This window comes from Stegastes partitus, unplaced genomic scaffold (assembly GCF_000690725.1).
Source record: "Stegastes partitus isolate 25-593 unplaced genomic scaffold, Stegastes_partitus-1.0.2 Scaffold3629, whole genome shotgun sequence".
Taxonomy (NCBI): domain Eukaryota; kingdom Metazoa; phylum Chordata; class Actinopteri; family Pomacentridae; genus Stegastes; species Stegastes partitus.
The window spans coordinates 1-17,057 of NW_007581360.1; the positions used below are offsets into that span (position 1 = coordinate 1).

The 17,057-nt window shown below is 41.8% G+C and overlaps 1 protein-coding gene across 2 annotated transcripts in view; it reads right to left on the reverse strand.

Moving 5' to 3' along the window:
- Window positions 1-152: 152 nt before the first annotated feature.
- The window catches only part of osbpl6 (oxysterol binding protein-like 6), a 44,720-nt gene continuing 27,815 nt past the window's right edge, over window positions 153-17,057 (reverse strand). The window contains exons 7-22 of one of the 2 annotated variants that reach the window (XM_008306198.1): window positions 16,851-16,995; window positions 16,552-16,655; window positions 15,870-15,962; window positions 14,722-14,890; window positions 11,156-11,286; window positions 8,627-8,734; window positions 8,098-8,229; window positions 7,180-7,267; window positions 5,433-5,686; window positions 4,905-5,042; window positions 3,871-3,934; window positions 3,604-3,682; window positions 1,420-1,564; window positions 1,161-1,305; window positions 906-1,032; window positions 153-713 (exon numbers count right to left, since the gene is read on the reverse strand). In XM_008306198.1, the coding sequence (XP_008304420.1) occupies window positions 587-713; window positions 906-1,032; window positions 1,161-1,305; window positions 1,420-1,564; window positions 3,604-3,682; window positions 3,871-3,934; window positions 4,905-5,042; window positions 5,433-5,686; window positions 7,180-7,267; window positions 8,098-8,229; window positions 8,627-8,734; window positions 11,156-11,286; window positions 14,722-14,890; window positions 15,870-15,962; window positions 16,552-16,655; window positions 16,851-16,995 (2,049 nt within the window). In that variant the 3' untranslated portion in view covers window positions 153-586. The remainder of the gene's footprint in view (window positions 714-905; window positions 1,033-1,160; window positions 1,306-1,419; window positions 1,565-3,603; window positions 3,683-3,870; window positions 3,935-4,904; window positions 5,043-5,432; window positions 5,687-7,179; window positions 7,268-8,097; window positions 8,230-8,626; window positions 8,735-11,155; window positions 11,287-14,721; window positions 14,891-15,869; window positions 15,963-16,551; window positions 16,656-16,850; window positions 16,996-17,057) is intronic. The other variant, XM_008306199.1, reaches the window with a different exon arrangement.

The following is a 17,057-nucleotide window of genomic DNA, read 5'->3' on the forward strand; positions in this document are numbered from 1 at the left end:
TTGTCTGTCTCTAAGTGTAGCCCTGTGATAGACTGGTGACCTGTCCAGGGTGTCCCCTGCCTTCACCCTAAGTCAGCTGGGATAGACTCCAGCCCCCTGCGACCCACGTGAGGATTAAGCGGCGTATAGATGATGGATGGATGGATGGATGGATGATTCTGATCAAGTTGGGAATCTAGTTCTGTCTGGCCACGACGTGTCCACCTCAAAAATGTATGCATGTGTTCCCACTTTTCAGAGATGTCTAGTGGACTGTCTGAACCAATCAGGATGTTAACTTTTTGCTTAGTAAATAGTTGGGAGACTAACAGAGAAATAGAATGCCTCCGCTAACTGGTGAAGTTCTATCTGTATCTGTACACACTCATAATGTATGCAGTGAAGGAAATGAAGTCACTCTGATCTTTGACCACCAAATTCTAATCAGTTAATTCTTCAGCTCAAGTGAAAGTTTATGTAAAATTTGAAAAAAATAAGAAAACCCTCAAGACATTCCTGAGATATGCTCGTGAGACATCATGTCAGCAAGGGTATAAAAAAAACAGGTTGTATGAGTTTCAATACACCTGGCTGCTTGTCTGAGTCCTTACTTGAAGAAACGCGGCTCCTGTTTGATGTTGTTCTCCTCGTTCCACTTCCTCCTGGCCCTCTGCATGTCCTCGATGCGCTGCTTCTCCGAGGACGCCATCTCCAAGTTCCCTTCTTCCAGATGCCTGCGCAGCGTGTTTCAGTCAACGCACGCATTACAAAACTCAAATATTCATTCCAGTTATTATGCAGAACAGCTCAACCAAAACAATATAATCAGTAGAGTGACTTCACTGCAGTCGCATCACGTTTTCCACAGTTGGTGCAGAAATATACCATGTGAGCAAGTGTCATAGTGATGGGTGAGGACGCTGTACCTTTGATCTGGTCTGAATCGGGCATCTGTACGCGGCAAGACGTCTTTCAACTCGGGGCAAAGCTCGTTCAGTTCAATGGCGAATCTGGTGAAGCCGTAGTAGAGCTCATAGTCTGTGGGCATGGAGCCTGTCAAAGAAAACCAGTGAAGTCTTTTTAACTGGAAAGCTTCCACTGTGAGTGACTAGTGACAGCATTTGTACAGAAACTCTTAAGTGAAGTCCAGCTGTGAGTGTGGGAAAGGCGCTGACGCCTACCTGGCCTCCAGACGCATTTGGCAGAAGGTGGGACGCCACAGTAAAGGCCCTCGTGCCATTTTCCAAAAAGCCTGTGGATCACTTTCCCTTCTTGGTCCATCACAAATCCTTGAACCTCATTAACATTCGAACTCCAGTAGTTTCCCTAAAAGACATAAATGTAGTGTTAGCGTATATGTATGTCAGTTTGGTAATTGTTTTAAAGGTCACTCATAGGTACGAATGACAGCTTTGTGTTTAAATCACGTTGTGTTTTCACCTTGACGAAAGTGAGTTTGCAGAGGCAAGCGCTGCTCTTGGTGTTTCTGATGGTGATCTCCCCGTAGTGTTCGATCCACCGTCGGCCGCTGAGGATGTTGTGTACGCAGGTGGTGACTTTGTTCCATTCATAGTGATCTCCAAACCTAGCGAGGCACAAAAACGGACGTCAGCCCAGCGGATAAAAGCGAGACACGAGTGCGCAGCTACACTCTGTTCTCTGTGACACCTCAGTGAACTAGTTTGATTTGGCAGCTTATTAAAAAGTCTCAGATTTTCAGCATTCATGTGTAAATGATTTTGTGGGACAAAAATAGGCCTTGCGCTCCTCCCCGAACCTCCCGATCAAGGGCATCATTTGTGGGTTGGAACTCCTTATAGATTCCTCTGAACCACATGAGCCCATGAACATTTGTATTCACCATGAGGCAGCACGCGAGACCTTGGTGTCTCTCTAAAGGACATTATGACGGAACACAAACTTATTGTAAAGAGAGGAAATGTCAAGGTTTTACAGATCAGTCCACGGAAATACAGGCAAAAATGTCAGACTGTTAAAGATCCCCTCCAGGGAAAACTGAGTTTTTTGCCTTCTTTGAAATGTCCATATGGTGATTTTTTTTTTAACCCTCTTTATCTCAAGTAGTTTCTGGGCATTTTTAGCTACAGTCACATTTTACCGTACAGTTATAAAGCCATAAATCAAGAAAAAAAATAAGCAAAACAGACAAAACTAAAGTCAAATTTCTATGATTATTTCCAAAAATAACTGGAAGAAAAAGCTGCAATCAATATCTACAGTGTCCCCAGTTGTTACCAATATTGAAAAGTGGCAACTACATACTAGAGATACTTTCACTATTTACATTTTTTACTTTTTTCCATTATTGTCTCCTTTCTGCTCTGTGTAAGCACAGCCTGCAGTTCATCTGAGTCATGAATAACTTCTTGGTTATGCCAAAGACCAAAAAACTTTCATTTTTTAAAAGAATCTGTTCAGAGCAAACTGTTAATTTATGTCAGGTTTTTGCACAAGACATGTAGAATATACTGAATTTGACAAAATGTCCACATTTTAAACTTAGATCTGGTTTTCCGAAGGGTAAGCAGTTAAAATAAAGAATTGTACTTGACAAATTTTGATGTCTTTACAGTTTCTGGTTTTGTTAAATAGTGTACTTTTAGTGATTTTTAAAAGACAACATGTCTTTGGGGTTTAGAAAGCTAAATGCTAGAGGATGTGACATGATGAGTTAAATAAGCAGTCGGAGCCACGGCTGAGCATTTCCACCTTAAAACTGCGTAGATTAGTGATGATGGTGTCAAAAACAGAAACGTAGCAAACCTAGAGACCCAATTCAATCCATTTTAAACGTTTGTATCCTTATTTTTCTTTATAATTGGTTTGCGGTTCCTCCATGCGCAGCTGAAATATTTCAATATCACAACTCGGCATCATTTAGGTAGAGTAGGACTTCATACGTCTGCAGGAAGCAATGGTGCCGAGTTACATCTCAGCCATTTTAAGGCATAATGGACTTATTTTCAAAAAAAAAACTTCAAAATTTGTGGATCTGATCAGAAAGATGAGTTTTTAGGGGTTAAATCAATTCCCAGAGAGGGACATTAACAAACAGACATAATGTACATTTCAAAGTTCTGTCCTGAAAGTCCATACAGAAGTAGACAATGTTGTGAAATGGGTTTTATTTTTCCCCATTTTTTTTTTTAATTAACAGAGAATCTTTGAGATTTCTCTGATGCACTGTGTAAACATGAGGCTGTTTGTGACCATGTAAGACAGAATCCATTAACTTTTACTTTCATTATCTTGAGTGACAGACTTACTGGCATCTGTATTTGGTTTTGGGGTGCTTGCGTGTTACTAAGCGCTGTCACGACACTGCTAAAATAATTGTTGCTAGTGTTTCAAGTGTTTTTTTTTTTTTTAGAACTACTGAGTCTTGTGTTTTTCAGAAAAAAATTATTTCAGTCCTAATTAGAATCTGGATGTTGACATGAACACAATTAAAAGCGGCAATGCTGTTAATTAAGATAACCCCTGCGACACGAACGCGGCATCAGGAGATAATTTAACGCCCTGATTGCTGGAATGAAACCTGTGGCTTCAGGGTCAGTAGCTATGCAAAGCGTGTGTGTGTGTGTGTGTGTGTGTGAAAGTTACCTGGGAATCATAAGATTTACGGTTCCAATTGGTAAAATCTCCATTGATTTCCCCCAAAACTTGTTTTTCCATCTCACATCTAAAAAGCAAAAACAGTAAAACATTAACCACATAATTTCCATTTTTTTTTTGCACTTTCTCTCAACGGAATCTGATTTTCGCTCTCTAAAAAATTCTGCTGGTTATTAAAGAGGCTAACTGGCTCATATATGCTAAGCTGTAGCCTCCCATGAGGGAAATCTCTCCCTAATTAGACAGGTAACCTACCTTGCCAGAAGGTGAAGTTCTTAGACTCACAGTGGCAGGCGGAGATGGGAGGATGGTGGCTCACCTTTGAGAAAACATCAAATAGAAACAGTGTGACAGATGTTGTTGTTCAGATTACACATCGTATACAGCGCCGACTTTAAATAACTGATAAGTCGCTGCGTGGAGGTTTTCTCCATAATTCATGGTGACAATTCAAAAGATAATTAATAATAATTGATCAAATTTATATAGCGCTTTTCTAGACACTGTCAATTATTCATTCACACACAGTCATTGCGGTGGTGGAAGCTACTATTGTAGTCACAGCTGACAGAGGCCAACCACCACCGCAAACAATCCATTCAAACGCGTTCACACAAGGCAAGGTGGGTGAAGTGTCTTGCCTAAGGACACAAGGACCATGACACAGGTTACAGGGCAGAATCGAACCGCCAACCTTCCGATCATTGACCGACTTGCTCTACCACCTGAGCCACAGCCGCCCTGATAATAGAAATTCTTTCTGGTTTTAGGCTGCTGACTGAGCAGAAAAGCGATATTTATGTTTCACTTTGGGCTCCAAGAAATCATTGTAATGAAATAGAGGCAAGTTTTCACCATTTTTACATTTTTATAAACTAAACAATTATTTAAATGATCAAAAAAAGCTGATGTTTTATTCCTGTGGATCCAAGCTGGGACAAAATTGAGAGGTTGTGGTGTGTGACATCACAGAAAAACACATGCTACAGGCATTATGCTACCGAATTTTATTCTAATTTTTCAGATTTTTCTTTAATCTTTGCTTTTTTTTGGTAACTTCTTCAATGATTTAACTGTTTTGGGGGAGATTAAACAACTAGTAGATCTATGCAGCATATTCTGAGAGGCTGCAAGTACAGATAATCTTGTTTTAAGCCAACAGTGTGTAGTCCAAAGAGGTACACAAGAGCTTATCATTATCTCAGACAGTCGAAACATGGCTGTAAAGATCCAAGATACCACTCCTGTTTAAAACGAACCCATTGCCTGCTATCTCTGCATGGATTTACCTGCTCTGAGAAAAAACAGAAGCCCTTGTCTTCCCGGATACATTCGTAAGTCTCTCCGAGCAGCGGGTTGAATGGCTTGCTTCCTGCTCTGTAGTAAGTGGATGAGTAGCCTGAGACAGCAAAAGCGGCGACGAGAACCTGTCAGAGAGTCAAAACAATGTAAACATCAGAGGATTAGCATAATAACAGGCTTCGTCACGAGTAAGCCAAACATTAGTATGCGTCCAACGCTATGAGAAGGACAGAAGACGGATAAGAAGAGCAGCGTCCAAGGTCGACAGCTGCATCCGAGCGTTGGAGCCCCTCACAGACACGCGTCTCGGTCCGAGGCTGTTTATGTTGACCTCATGCATCGCCAAGTAAATGAGGGGCACAAAGATTTAGAAGGAATTTAGCATGTGTGTGTGAGAGAATCCTCAGCTGCACCGTGTAGCAGAAAAGCTGCAGTGAAGGGGTCGCCGTGTCCTAAAGTGATTAGGATGCGATTTGACATGGAGCTTGCTTGTAACCGGCGGCTGCTTTATTTACCATGCGCTCAAAAGGATCCTCGGTCTCAGCAGCTTTGTCCAGCAGCTCGCTGTACTCCAGCTCTTCGCACATACGCTGCAGGGTGTTGAGGGGCTCGTTGAGCTCCACTGGCATGGACACTTTGGACAGGTCCTTGCCGATGTTGTTCCTCAAGATGTTCCAGAGGTTGATGTTGCTGGTGTCCGGACAGGGCGCCGCCAGGCAGATGCGTCGCCCGTTACGGAAGGCGCAGCCAGCAAAGTCTCCGTTGGCCACTGACAAAAAAAACAAACAACAATTCACTGTATCACCTCAAAATTACAACATTCATCTTGTTTAAAGTTATCAGAAATAGTCATGGAAAGATATTCTTATGAATTTACAGAGGTGATAAAGTCATGGCAGCACATTACAACATTACAAAACTGTGCACAGTCATCCTCATAATGTATTCATACCCTTCCATTAAAGAAAAGGCAAAATTCACAATAGTCACTCAAATAACTAGAAACTGAAAAAAGTAATAATAAATAAAAATTTGCTGGATTATAATTAAGTGAAATACAACATTGCTTTGAATTGTGGTTGAAAAAAAAAAAAAAAACTGTCCTGGACAAATTAGAGCACTTTGCTGATGAGCAGTGAAATCTAAATCCCTGTCAACAGATTCAGAAGTCTGATTGAGAGTTACAGAAAACTCTTGACTGCATGGTGATTGGCTCAAAGGGTTGTTCAGCTAAATATTAGTTTACGGGTCCCATCATGCTTGTTTGCTTGATTTTTAAAAAAATATTTCTGTTGAGCCACAATTCAAAATCAATGTGGTGATTTTCATGAAATTTTCATTTATTATTACTTTTGTTAATTTCAACTCATCTCATTGACAGTTGTATTTTCCTTCTTTAATGGGAGAGTCTGAATACATTTGAGGACGACTATTTGAAATCTAGTGACAAGGGGAGCGACAGGAAGGGTGGAAACTAGAAGAGAAAAAAAATATTTTTAAAAAACTAGTAAAAACAGGCTTGCGTAGGAAGAAAAAGTTAGAAATATAGCAAACAAACAACCCTAAAGTACCTAATTATTAGATGTTAAAATCAGTCTGACTGTGAGTCTTTGTGGTTGCACCTGTTAGCTCTGGTTAGTCTGGCCTGGATTATTTAATGGCACAGTGGTGCTTCTAAACTGAATTTTGTCTTTTCTTTTAGTTCACACTATATTTGATATTGACAATCTGACTATAAACCCACTGAGACACATCAGTGTGTTGTTGTAGATTTGAGGCGTGCAACATTAAATATATTGAAATGACATTGACAAAAATACATAGTAGACCAAATTCCTCCTGCTTTCTTTCATTTACTTCTCATGCCATCTTGATTTATATCAGTCACCTTGAAATAATATTAATAATCCGCGCTCTTGTTGAAATACAGAGTGAGAGTATTTTCACGATGTAGTGAACTCTCTCCCTGTGTGTGGTATGTGACGAAGCTGGAGCGGGGAGATCCCATCCCTCCTTACGCAGACAGATTTCATAAAGCTGGAGAGCAGCCCTTGGCACAGAGCAACACTGCAAAGTCAACTGCCTCTGCAACAGTGACAAATGAGTTTGCCGGTACAACTGTGTGTCTTTGTGTGCGACTGTGAGGAGGCCACTGAGTGGGAACCCCCCCTCCTCCCTCCCTACCTCCCTGCTTTATTAATTTCTCCCTCCTTTCCTAGCAGAGGCCATAAGACGGTCGTGATGGTGCAGAATTGGACCTACTTTGTCTGGAGACGTTATCAGTCACACTGGCGTTGTCCTCGGAAATGTTATCGCTCACATCGCTCACGTATGACTCATCGTCTGAGCCCTGGGAAGGGGTACAGGTACACAGTCAGTCAGTCAGTCAGCGCACAGAACAAAAAAAAACAAAAAACTGATCAGCAGACGGACTTAAGACGCTGCGGTTCGCCAGTGGCTAACAAACTACAGCAGTCGCCGGCTATCTGTCCCACTGCAGTAATCATGAGACGAGACACTGCAGCATTTTCATAGTTTATATATAGCAAACGCAATGAGGCCATTGACGCCATCAGAGAGGAGCGTATTGTGTCCACTTTCTGTAAAAAGCCTTGGTTACAGTCACCTGCTGCTGGTGAAGGTTCTGGCTGACAGGGTCTGAATAGGCCGACCGTTGGAGCCACGGAGGACGAGGGGGGGGTTGATGAATTTTCCTTGGTGAGTAATCCTTCAACATGGCTCAATGCATGCCTGGGGAGCTACAATGCTTAAGGGCTCCTCAGAGACCGAACGCAGTGGATTTGGAACAGGGTGTTCACAGCAGTTAAAAGGGGAGAAGAGGTTGTTTCAAATCATCCACCAAACTGCCTGTTTTTTTTGTTTTTTTTTAAAAGACAAAGCTGACAAAAACTGCTATGATTCGGAGACACGACTGAGGGATTAAGGCCTCGGGGCAGATTCAAAAGCAGCCCTCTGGTTTGTGTGCTCCACTTTCTGTTATGTGCTATCTCTGCTTTCCACGATGCCCTCATTAAGTGCTGACTAACTGCAGCTCCGCGCACGGACATCGCGCTGACATTTCTCTCTGTTTTTGTTTTTTAACCCCCTCCTCGATCCAACTGAACAACAAACCGCTCCTCTCTTTAAGCCTCGATCGCCCCCCCACTCCCAACGTTATACCTCATTCTCTGACGAGCTGGCTGACAGAAGCACTTCCTGGGCATCAAAGAACTCCGAGACAGACTCTGACATGGAGAGTCGGCTCTCATTAGAGGCCTGCTGAGTCAGAGGGATCCCCATCTGTTCCACGGCCTGCAGGCAAACACAAGCAAACAGAAGACGCTCACTGCTTCTTGCCACGATGACAGCTTTAAGAACCAAAGTGGGCCTGAACAAACACAAACAGCACAAGACAATACAGAGTTCATATTACAGCATGTGTATCCTTGCCAAAGGGCACGCTCCCATCCGTTTCTAATTAGTCATTTTTTCCATTAACCTTGATGTCAGGTTCTGCATAGAATAATGATCCTTTAAGCTTACGTGCCAGACTGTACTGGAAAGATCATCAATCTATAAGGACAGGGATCAATAAGGCAACTGACGAATGCAGGAAGCAAACACTAGAACTACCTGGCCAGCCTTGGAACCTGTACTTTTATCAATATCACAATGAGAAATTAGTGACAGCCTGACAACTGTGGCCTACCTCATCAGGCGTGGAGATGATGTTCACGCTGACAACTTGTTCCGTCAGGACAGACTCAGAGTGGATGCGGTTGAGTCGAGTTCGAAGTTCTGCATTTTGGGACAGGGCCTGAATAACAGGGGGGAAAAAATGAAAGTGAAAAAAGTGTGTTTCATTACAGGAGTCTGAATATGATTGGAAAATTTGCAAAAATGATATGATTTGCAAAAAAAAAAGGAATTAAAAGGAGGAGATATATTTCTATTGTTGGGGTCAAATCATGGAATAATGCTAATATAAACATAAGATTGTATAATTCGCTCTTGAGCTTCGAAAGAATGGTTCATAATGATGCAATGATATATGCAGAAAATGGCAGTGCAAATAACAATGTCGGTAGTGTGCAGTGTTATGGCTGAGAATGGCTCAGCTGTTCAGTACAGTCATGACAATGGGATAAAAGCTGTTCTTATGTCTGGTAGTTTTTGTATACAGGACTCAGTTTCGCCTGCCGGAGGGGAGGAGGGAGAACAGTTTATGACCAGGATGAGTGGGGTCTGCGATGATGTTCCCTGCCCTCTTCCTGGTTCTACTGGAGCACAGTTCCTGGATGGAGGGCAGGGACTGGACTGTATTGGTGGAGTTTCTTCTCTCTTTCTTCTTCTTCTTTCTCTATCTAAGCATTTTGCCTCCGCCTATGCCATTTCAGTCACTATCTTGTTTGTACTGTATGAATTGTCTATGTTTTTTTGTATTGTAACATGACTGAATAAATTCACAATTCTAAAGTGTCATGTACACTATGTCAGTACACTATCAGCTTCTTTGGCCTGTTCTGAGTTTTACTTACTGTAGGCTCCTTTTTAGCACAAAATAAAGTCTTGCACATCTATAGAAACAGCACAACCATGGCTAAAAGTAGAGAGAACTCACAAATGGGCTTCTATAAGAAAGCTATACTGAATTTCCTTGATTACTTATTTTACAAACCTGGAATCAACAACATTTTTCCACAGTGCCCACAGGTGTAACCAGTACTTAAAAAGATGGTGACGACATACTAAATATACTTTACTACTTATATTTTTAATTTGTCTCTTATCTGCTCTGAGTAAACACAGCCTCCAGTTCAGCTCATTTATTCCAAAAAGTCCCTGATTTTTTGTCCCATGACTGTCGGTTGTATCTGAGTGAGTCATGCTGTGTGAGGAGTGGCACACTTTTAGTATTTTGCTAAATCTGGTTCATGCCATCTGTTTATTTTAACTGTTAATGTAGAATAAATTAATAAGATGTCCCAATATCAAACTCAGGTAAGCTTGATGAGGTTTCGGCACATCACAGATGAAGCGTTGGGCAGATTTTGGGACTCACAGAGTTAAAGCAGCTCTGATCAATATTTTGACTATGCGATAAAGGTCACCGCTAGTGAGCCCACTGAGATTCACTGCACTCTGCAGTTCCCTGAGGCACTGTGGAGCTGTTCAGCATGTTTCAGCTCACTGCCTTCATTTTCAGGCCCATGTCTTTTCTGTTTTGGTTCACTCTCTCTGCTCTAATTCTTTTTTCATCTGCAACAAACAGCTGCAAAATACGTGACAAATCCACTGCCCGGCCCCAGAAGGGAAGAAAGTCAAAGGAAGCTGGTGGAGCATTCAGCCGCTGAAGAGACAAATATTTTCCTCAGCAGCTTGTAGTGATCAAAAACAGAGCTAAAAGAAGCTGAATACAGGATTCAACAGGTGACTGGAAACACAGCTCTAGATCTGTTTGCCGAAAAGTTTGCCATATGATCAGTAGGTTGTAAGCAAATGTAAGTTTAGGTATGTACAGTACAGATCTTTAAATATAAAACACACAAAATTAAGACAGAAATGTCCCTCATTAATATCCTGCAGGAATTAAAATAGTTGAAATCAGCAGCTGTCGCTATAGCAACCGCAACTTCCTGCTTATCACCGTCCCACAGAGCTTCAGCCGTGAGACCTGACCTCCAGCCCGTGACAACCGTGTCACACAAGCATCCAATTAGGAACAAAACGGAGATAAAGCAGCAAGTGAAACATTTCACTAAAATGATGTCAACTGTTTGCAAAGGAACAGTCCAATTAAATCACTGGGGTAGAGAGACAGCCCTAAGGAGCAGAGTTAATGAACTGCACTGCAGACTTCTCTCTCTCTCGCCAATTAATATGGGTAAAGATGATTGGACTTTCACGACTCACTTGCCGCTGCTCTCATCTCCACACATCATCTTTTTTCTAATTGTGATTACTGTGCCTGCTTTGGATAAACTGCAGCTCGTGTGTTTTATCTGACAGCTCGTCCTCGTGAGCCAGTCGTCAAACATGACAGAGACAAAACGGGCGTAAAGACACCAAAGACAGATGGGTCAAACTAGCTAGCTGTAATGTCCCGATCACTTCAGTTATTACATGTTGAGACATCATCATTAGGAGTTATAATAAGGAAACAGTCTGGAAAACAGTTCAGATGAACTCATTCAAACTAATAGTAGGAGGATAGTAATGGTTGAAGGCAGCTCATTACCTGCGACAGAGACTTCCTGAGAGAGTTGATCTGGGCTGACTGGTCCGACTGTTCCTGGTCAGACAGGATCTGTTTGATCTTTTCTTTCTCTATGGCCACAGTGTTGAAGGCCGACTTCAGCAGCGAGTGCACTGAGGAGAGACAGGACAAAAGAAGAAAAACCTGTAACCTTCTGATCCTTTTACCAGATCAAAGTCTTCTTCGGCTGCTTTGTGAACTGTGTGTGAAACTCTCGCTTTTGCTTTTCATTTTCCAAAAACAGTACGAATTTCTGGCGTGTAAGTTCAAACCCAAAATCTACGTTTAAAGCATTTCTGAGTATCCTTAAAAAGACATACAGGCAGGCTGACCACAACGATTTAAACATGACAGATGAACAGTTTTCAGCCATATTAGTCAACATGTTTGCTGTTTACAGTAAATTTTAACACAGAAAATATTCTGGGCTCATGGGGTGATGGTGTGATAGAACAGCCTGATGGTACATCCAGTTTACATGCGACACATGAGCATCACAGAGGAGGAGTTTCTCTCTACAGGTTCTACATAGGAGGCTGGTGGAAGAATGGCATAACCAGGGTTGCACATATTGCTCTACAAAGTTTTATTTGTAACTGTTTTGTCTACAGAATGTCTGTAAATAATAAAAAATACTTCCTGTAAAATTTTAAAGTGAGCTACAAGGTTGCCGGTTCGCGTCCTGGTGAGGACACCCGGGATCTTTCTGTGTGGAGTTTGCATGTTCTCCCCGTGCAGCGTGGGTTCTCTCTAGGTTCTCCGGCTTCCTCCCTCCATAGGTGTGAATGTGAGTGTGCTTGGTTGTCTGTCTTTAAGCGTAGCCCTGTGATAGACTGGTGATCTGTCCAGGGTGTCCCCTGTCTCCACCCTAAGTCGGCTAGGACAGACTTCAGCGACCCTAGTATAAATATAGTACAGTATAATAAAATCAAATAAAAAAACAGGCAGCCAATTCCTGAAACTCTTTGCATTTGTGCTAAATACATTTCTTAAAACATTGATGTCTAAATTGTTGAAGATACTTTACTAACTGTAAAACTGTTTCAGAAAATGTTCTTGAGGAATTAAACCAAATTGTACTTCCAGTTTATTTAAACTTTAGCTTTGGTCATTGCTATCAGTTATGATCATGATGTGTTTACTAAGTCAGCTGTTTTTTAACACCAGGACATTGCTTAAGATCAGTCCAACAAGGCAATGAATAAGTGATAAGAAGAACAAACAAGTCTTGGCAGCCAGTTTACTCACATCGAGCCACAACAGGGGGCACGTGGATGATCAGATTGTAGATTGCATTTCTTTTTTAGCACCCTTGTTACTTTTATCTAATGCATATATTTTACTTATTTAATTTCATTTTATTAATCTATTTGTTTTAGATATTTTATGTTATTCACTCTTAGCTGTGGTTCCCAGTGTTTTCTCAGTGGGAGCCCTCTGCATCGGGGGCGGCTGCTGACTCTGGTTTTGTGGTGCAGGCTTTGGGTCCGCCCTTTCCTGGCGGGGCGAGGGGCCCACACCGTCACCTCACGGCGGTGGAGCTCGGCTCTTCCCCTGCCTGGGTTGGTATGGGGGCCCACGCTTGTGACTGAGTCTCAGTGGTGGCAGCCACGACCTGATGCAGATAGTTCCTGTGGTAGTGTTTCCTCTCTGGCTGGTTGGTGTTCAACCTTATTTCCTTCCTTTTATGTATGTGTGAGAGTGTGTGTGTGTGTGTGTGTGTGTGTGTGTGTGTGTGTGTGTGTGTGTGTGTGTGTGTGTGTGTGTGTGTGTGTGTGTGTGTGTGTGTGTGTGTTTGTGTATGTGGGTCTGTATAGGCCTATCGGAGTGTGGTGGGGGATGGAGGGGGGCCTGTGTTTTTTCAAATGTTCTAAATGTAAACACTTTGTGCTACACTTTCTTTTTTCTTTTTAAAGTTCTTTTTGCCTTTATTTTATAGGACAGTCAATAGAGAGAGAGAGAGACAGGAAAGTGGGGGAAGAAATTGCACCAAAGGACCATGAATGGGATTCGAACCCATGGCCACTGCATTGGGGACAATAGCCCCTGTACATGGGTCGCAGGTCAACCAGGTGAGCTACAGCGGCAGCACATATGCTACAATTTTTTTGTATGAAAAGTACTCATTAAAAAAAGTTTGGATTGATTGATTGATTGATCAAAGGATCAATGTGGAGTAAAACTAAGCTGAATAATAGAATTTCTTTAGGGGAAATACACACGAGTTTGCTGATGCTATTCGGTTTGGATCCTGTTTAACTAGTTGCTTCCTCTATATTTATTAAAAAATCAGGTGGCAGGTATAACATTTTTTCGGCATCTGAAAGAGGGCCTGCCAGAACCAGCTTGACAAATGCTGAACTACATTATCTGATTGTCTTCATTTTTCATTTTTTCTTCAATCCTTTCACTGTAGGGAAAAAGTGGGTTTAAATCTACCTTTACATGGTTATTGAAGAGAGAGTTTGTTTCAAAACTTTACTTGTCTTTTCCTCTTTAAACCTCTGAACCCCAAAAGGTTCAACATGTTGAAAAGATATGTCATCTTTAAAAAATAAAAAATCTCCAAAATGATGACATTTATCAGACAGAAACTGTTCAAGCAGAGTGAATCATTCTAACTTTTCAGTGGTCCTTGAACTAATCTGTGAAGTGCTGTTACATCAGAAAAACAATGCTTTAAATGACACTAAAATCATGATTTTTTAAAAGTTATTTGTTTGCCTTTATTAGACAGGACAGTTGAAAGAGAGAAAGGAAAGTGGGGGAGGAGAATGTGGGAAGGGGTTGCAGCAAAGGGCCATGAGCAGGATTCATACCCATGGCCACTGCATCAGACTATAATCCCTGTACATGGGTCACCAGCTCAACCAGGTGAGCTAAAGCGGCGGCAATAAAATCGTGATATTTAATAAAAACAATGTTTAATTTGTAGTCCGACTTTTTGACTCTGGGCTGAACTGCAGGCAGTGTTTACGCAGAGCAGATAGGAGACAAGTACGGAAAGAAATTAAAAATCTAACTCGTAAAACATCTATAGTATGCAGAAAAAACTGTAATTTACAATATTGTAACACCTGTGGGCAGTAGGTAAAATGTTTTACATGTTTATTGCTTTTTTTCTCTTCAATTATTAATTAAGAAAAAGTAACTTTTGTTTTTTTCTTTCTTTCTTTCTTTTTTTTTTTTTTTTTTACGATTTATGGCATTTGAACTTTGTTATATAGAAAAAAAGAGTTCTTTCTACTTTCAGAAAGGTCCAGGATTTCATTTTGTAGAGGAAAATGAGGCCACATTGAGCAAAAAAAGAAAACGCTTGGGGTTCAGAGGGTTAAACAGGAGCTTAAAGCCGGTGATCATCTCTTGTGTTTTCTTGCCCCATGACTTTTTCAATGCCTCGTTCCAGGATCTAAGTAATTCGGTAATGATGCGACGACATCATAACCAAGACGAACGATGAGTAAAGCTGCTACACGATAAAAAGATCCAGGTTGGGATAAAGCAGCACAATCATCCTTTTGGGAACATCACACTCGCTGCCTGCTTACCTTTCTGGGCAATGGTGCAGAATTCCTCCTGAAGTTTAATGTAGTCGCTGGCACACTCTACGCTGTCTGTCAGGCGGGAGGCGGGGGGTTGAAAGTCCACCAGCTCTGCACACAGGTTGGGGTTGGATGAGTGGAGGCGGACAGGGGACATGCTGGCAGACAGAGGGACCTGGAGGGAGATGAAATCCACAGAGGACCACCTTAGAGGCACGAAAACGCTCGTGTGTTGTGTGTCTGCCAGCCAGAACCAGCGAGACGTACACTAGTTAGCTCAGAAAGTACATTATGATTGTGCCATTGACACTGTTTCTGACAAGTCACACTGAGGAACGCTAACTTTTCTTTTTTTTTATTAGTTCCCTGAAAATGATTTTGAAGGAAAATGGCACAACATAATAAGCGCCTCCTTAGTCACACTTCACCTACTGTTGATATCCTCCCTATGAGCAAAAATCCGTTTAATCACCAAGATCAAGAACACAGGAGTTCTTAATTAATAGCAAATTGCTCTAATAAAAATCAATTCAAAGAACTGGTGGAAATTTTTTGCCCTTTAGGCTGCATTAGTTTCCTTTTGCAGCCCAGCGGTGAAACATTTTCACAACCAAACAGTAAGGCCAGTAGCCTCTGACTTGCTAGAAATGTACAACATCGACCATCGAGGTGCTTTATTCTATCTCTAATCTGACACCTGAACGTTTAACAAACTGTAAAAAAGCAAATGTGAGCACGTTTAATCTTTTCGTGGCTTAATGTGTTCATGCAACATAAAGAGAAATTAGCAAAAAGCATTCAGCCATCAACGCACAACGCTAATACATGCACAGAAAAGGCAAAATCAGATGCGTTCTAGTTGTGTATTTGTGTTGTTTCTTCTCAAAAGCTGTGGATGTTATATTTCACTCTTTGATCAGACATGCAGGATTCAAAACTGTGACCTTTCAGTCTGCAAAAAAAACAACAACTTTTGCATCTTAATGTTGTGTGTTTTAAATGAAAATCACAATCGTTAGTTGCTGTAAAAATGTGTGACTTGAGCTGTAGCGTTACATTCTTCCAGGAAAGATTTGAATCACAAGGAACATGTGCAGCCTAATACCTGTCTGTGTGTGTTGTAAGTGACAGAGTGAAGATCTGAAGTGAGGTACCTGAAGCTGGAATTTTGCGTCTTTGCCGACACTTTTTGTTCTCCATCTTCTGTTCAAGCGCTTTTCTTTCTTTGACAATTCTGAACAATTGGTCTTTGTGGCACGCGTGGATCGAAATGTGCAAAGTGCGGTTAATAGGACAAACGATACAAAAAAAAAAAGAAGCAAAGGTTAAGACATAAATTGCAGTGAAATGACCAAAAAAAAAAAAAAAGAGCAACACTCCTACATATGGATTGCAAACAAAAAAAGAAAGAAATGTGTGGTGTTAAAAATGCATTTCAGCCAAAAAACTATAATACAAAATGAAACGGTAAATCAATAGATATCAATCAGTTAGAGAAGCAGCGGGTGTTTGGTGAGCATCACTGAATCCTGTGGGAGCAGACGGGCTGTGAAGGTGACTGCTGAGGGTTTTAAAAGCCCCTTTTTTTAGACTCAAACACCTCCATCACTACCTGAGTCATCCTCAGCTACACACACACACACACACACACACACACTCACACACACATTACACAAAGCAGCAGAGAACAGCGTAGAAAGAAATCTTTAAATGAAACACTAAATTGCTTCCTCTGTTCTCTGTTGTACCTGCGTGCATTTGTGTGTGTGTGTGTTTCCATTTTGTGCAAACATATCAGTGTGTTCGTATGTGTGTGTGTGTGTGTGTGTGTTTTACCTGCATATCTGTGAAATTGGGCGCTGACTGTGTCCTTTGTAGAATCTCCAGACTCTGCAATAACCGGCTAAGCTCGGTCAAGTTGGACTGGCAGCGTGCGAGCTCTGAAAATAAAAAAAAAAGAAATAAAAAAAAATTTACACCCACGAGCTCAAAAACAGATTCGGCATTACGTGTCACGGAATAGTCACATATCCACCTCTCAGGGATTTACGGTGAGGCCGAAAGGCTCGGTTTAATCCACTCTTTTTTTGTCAAATCAGATTTGCTCCCGGAATCGCGAGGAAAATTGCGCTTACCCTCGGCGCACTTGTCCATCTCCTCTGATTCCTGCAGCCAAGCGACCACCTTGCTCTGTCCGTTGCTGTAGGAGGCAGGAAGGCTGCTGTTGCTGCTGCTGCTGGGGGCCGCCGGCTGCCACGGCAGGCTGCTCGGCTTGGCCTGCTGAGGTGACGAGACAACGCACAGAGTCAGAGGTTTGGCTGTTTGGCCTGAAACGTCATGTC